The sequence below is a fragment of the Bos indicus genome, chromosome 15 (assembly GCF_029378745.1).
Source record: "Bos indicus isolate NIAB-ARS_2022 breed Sahiwal x Tharparkar chromosome 15, NIAB-ARS_B.indTharparkar_mat_pri_1.0, whole genome shotgun sequence".
Lineage (NCBI taxonomy): Eukaryota > Metazoa > Chordata > Mammalia > Artiodactyla > Bovidae > Bos > Bos indicus.
In genome coordinates this window covers 78,836,767-78,839,539 of record NC_091774.1, presented here as the reverse complement: position 1 = coordinate 78,839,539, position 2,773 = coordinate 78,836,767, and the positions used below count along the sequence as shown (strand labels likewise).

Below are 2,773 nucleotides of genomic sequence, written 5' to 3'. Positions count from 1 at the left end.
AATATGTTGTTACCTATAAGACAAGGCTGAAGCATACTGACACCATCTACTCGAAGGACAGAGTCAATCATTAAGACTGCAGATCATTTTCTCATCTATAGCCCTAAACATAAAACAGACAACTCTCTTTCATTTGAAAGAGAGTAAGACTGAGCTTTAAAGACCTGGATTGGTATTTTGTAGGTGAAATTGTTGACAGGAAACTGTATTCCAGTGTAATATTCCTGACATACTTTAGGGGAAAACACATGTGATTTGAGTCCAGTAAATTAGTTAGTAAACCTCTATTTGCTTCTCTTTGTGCCTAATAGATAATAAAGTCTTCATGTAATGTAAATATATGTATCTGACCTACATAACAATAGCTTTTGAACCTACCCATATGCTTTCTTTTGTTAACATTTATAAAAAGCTGTGTACCTTGTTTCAAATGGTTCCTGAAGTTGTGGTATGGAAAATGAAAATATTTCCTTTATACACAAAAAAGAAACATGTGTGTCATAAAGGTGTTTAAAAAAAACAGAGCAAATTAAGAATACCTTCAAATTTTCTGAATTATTTTTTTTTAAGAAAATAATTAGAGATAGTGAATTATTTGGTCCTCCCCAGTGGCTCAGAGGTAAAAAAATCTGCCTTCAGTGTAGGAGACACAGGAGACGTGAATTCAGTCCCTGGGTCAGGAAGATACGTTGGCGGAAGAAATGGCAACCAACCCCAGTATTCTTGCCTGGAAAATTCCATGGACAGAGGAGGAACTTGGCAGGCTAAAGTCCACGGGGTCTCAGAGAGTTGGACTCGACTGAGGGACTAATACACACAGAGAGTGAGTTATTCTTTCCTTTTTATTACTTCATAGTACAGAAAAAATTCCAGCTGCCCCTTCTCCACATATCTACCTAAGAATTTCTATCCCTTATTTGCTTTACATCAGGTGAAGCAAAAATGGAAGAAGTTCTGAGATCAAAGTTCTATGGACAAGTCAATTTAACCCAATTAACATATATGAAGAATTTGATAAATGGCTAAGATTATGGAAAAAACTTACTCTACAAGCATCAAACCAAGGGTATATAGTTGTTTTTTCCAATGCTTATTCTGAATCTAATAACACAAACATGGAAACCTCAGGAAAATATATTGAAGCTTACCAAAATGCCTAAAACATGTGTAGTCAATATTAAATAATCAACAAATGTTAATTTCTGGGCCTTATATTTTTGTCCATGATGGAAAAAATTCTTCATTGTCATCCACAACTTACAACACAAATAATCTTCCCTATGTATATAAATCATTATTCTCTTGGCATCGTGAACAGCTTAAGTCACTCTCTTCTTTAACAAACTCCTCATGGCATTTTTCACTTCTGTGTTTCTCACTGTGTAAATGATAGGATTTAACAAGGGCGTGAGGATTCCGTAAAACACTGTCACCAACTTGTCTGCAGGGTAAGTGGCCACAGGACATGTGTAAGTGAATATACATGGTCCAAAAAAGAGCATGACTACTGTAAAGTGGGAGCCACATGTAGAGAGGGCTTTGCGTCGTCCTTCAGAGCTATGGGATTTCAGGGAGCTCAGGATGACTATGTAGGAAATGAGAAGCAGAAGAAAAATGAGCGAGGCCATGCCCCCAGTGTTAGCTGCCACCACCATTCCAAGCCTGTAGGTGTCGCTGCAGGAAATTTCCAACAGTGAGAAGAAATCACACATGAAGTGATCGATGACATTGGGACCACAGAAGGTCAAGTCTCCTGTGAAAAGAATCTGCACAGTGGCATGCAGGATCCCCCCGATCCAGGCCACCACCACCAGGAGCCGGCAGAGCCCCTGTCGCATGATGGTCGTGTAGTGCAGAGGCTTGCATGTGGCCACATAGCGGTCATAGGCCATGACGGTGAGGACGATGACCTCTGATGCTCCCAGGAAGTGCTCCATAAAGAGCTGAGTCAGGCAGCCTCCCCAGGAGATGGTTCTCCTGTGGTGCAGCAGGTCAAAAGTCATTTTAGGGGTGCTGACAGAGGTCAAGGAAGCATCTAACAAGGACAAATGGGTGAGAAAGAAGTACATGGGAGTGGAAAGCGTGGGGCTGAGAGAGACGGTGACGACGATGAAAAGATTGGCCAGGACAGTGAACAGGAAAATGAACAGAAAGACAACGAAGAGTACTTTCTGCAAGTGTGGATTCTGTGTGAGTCCCAGGAGAACAAATTCAGTCACATTGTTGGGAAGCCTGAAGAAATCCATTTAAAAAATAGCACGTTCCTGGGGCCTCAATTATCTACAAAGGAATAAAGAATGATACCTATTAATCATGAAATGATTGTGTTCTAAACTTATTAGAAAACAAAACAAAACAAAAAAAAAAAAAACAAAACAATCTATTCACTGTAACTGTGGAGCATTTCCTCAGCACTTCTGCCCCAATACTTGTTTCAAGTCTTTATTTTCTCCATGATACTTTCCATCTCTTCAGACACTTAGCCCCTGTCCCCTGTGAAACACCTCCACAGCAATATTTTATGTGTAATTTGCTGAGAAAACACTGGGCTGTCTACATGACATCTGGATTCTCATTCTGGTTCTCACTCATGTGACTCTGCAAAGCTATCAGAGTGTCCTAGGCTTCTGAGTTTTCCTCTGTGTCTGTGAGATTACAAATTATAATTCTCAGATGTAACTTTTAAAGTTTACAATTGTTTCAAAGAATTAAGAATTTTTCCCACTTCCATGAGGATTTGCATTTGAATTCTCTGCTCTAAAGTAGAAGGAAA

The 2,773-nt window shown here is 39.6% G+C and overlaps 1 protein-coding gene across 1 annotated transcript; it reads right to left on the bottom strand.

Moving 5' to 3' along the window:
* Window positions 1–1,212: 1,212 nt before the first annotated feature.
* On the bottom strand, window positions 1,213–2,271 carry LOC139187184 (olfactory receptor 4C3D-like). The gene has a single exon (XM_070803188.1). The coding sequence runs from the start codon at window positions 2,244–2,246 to the stop codon at window positions 1,320–1,322; it is 927 nt and encodes a 308-aa protein (XP_070659289.1). The 5' UTR covers window positions 2,247–2,271; the 3' UTR covers window positions 1,213–1,319.
* Window positions 2,272–2,773: the final 502 nt, after the last annotated feature.

Coding starts and splice junctions, on each gene's coding strand:
- LOC139187184 (XM_070803188.1), bottom strand. CDS start 2,246: ATGGATTTCTTCAGGCTTCCCAACAATGTGACTGAATTTGTTCTCCTG.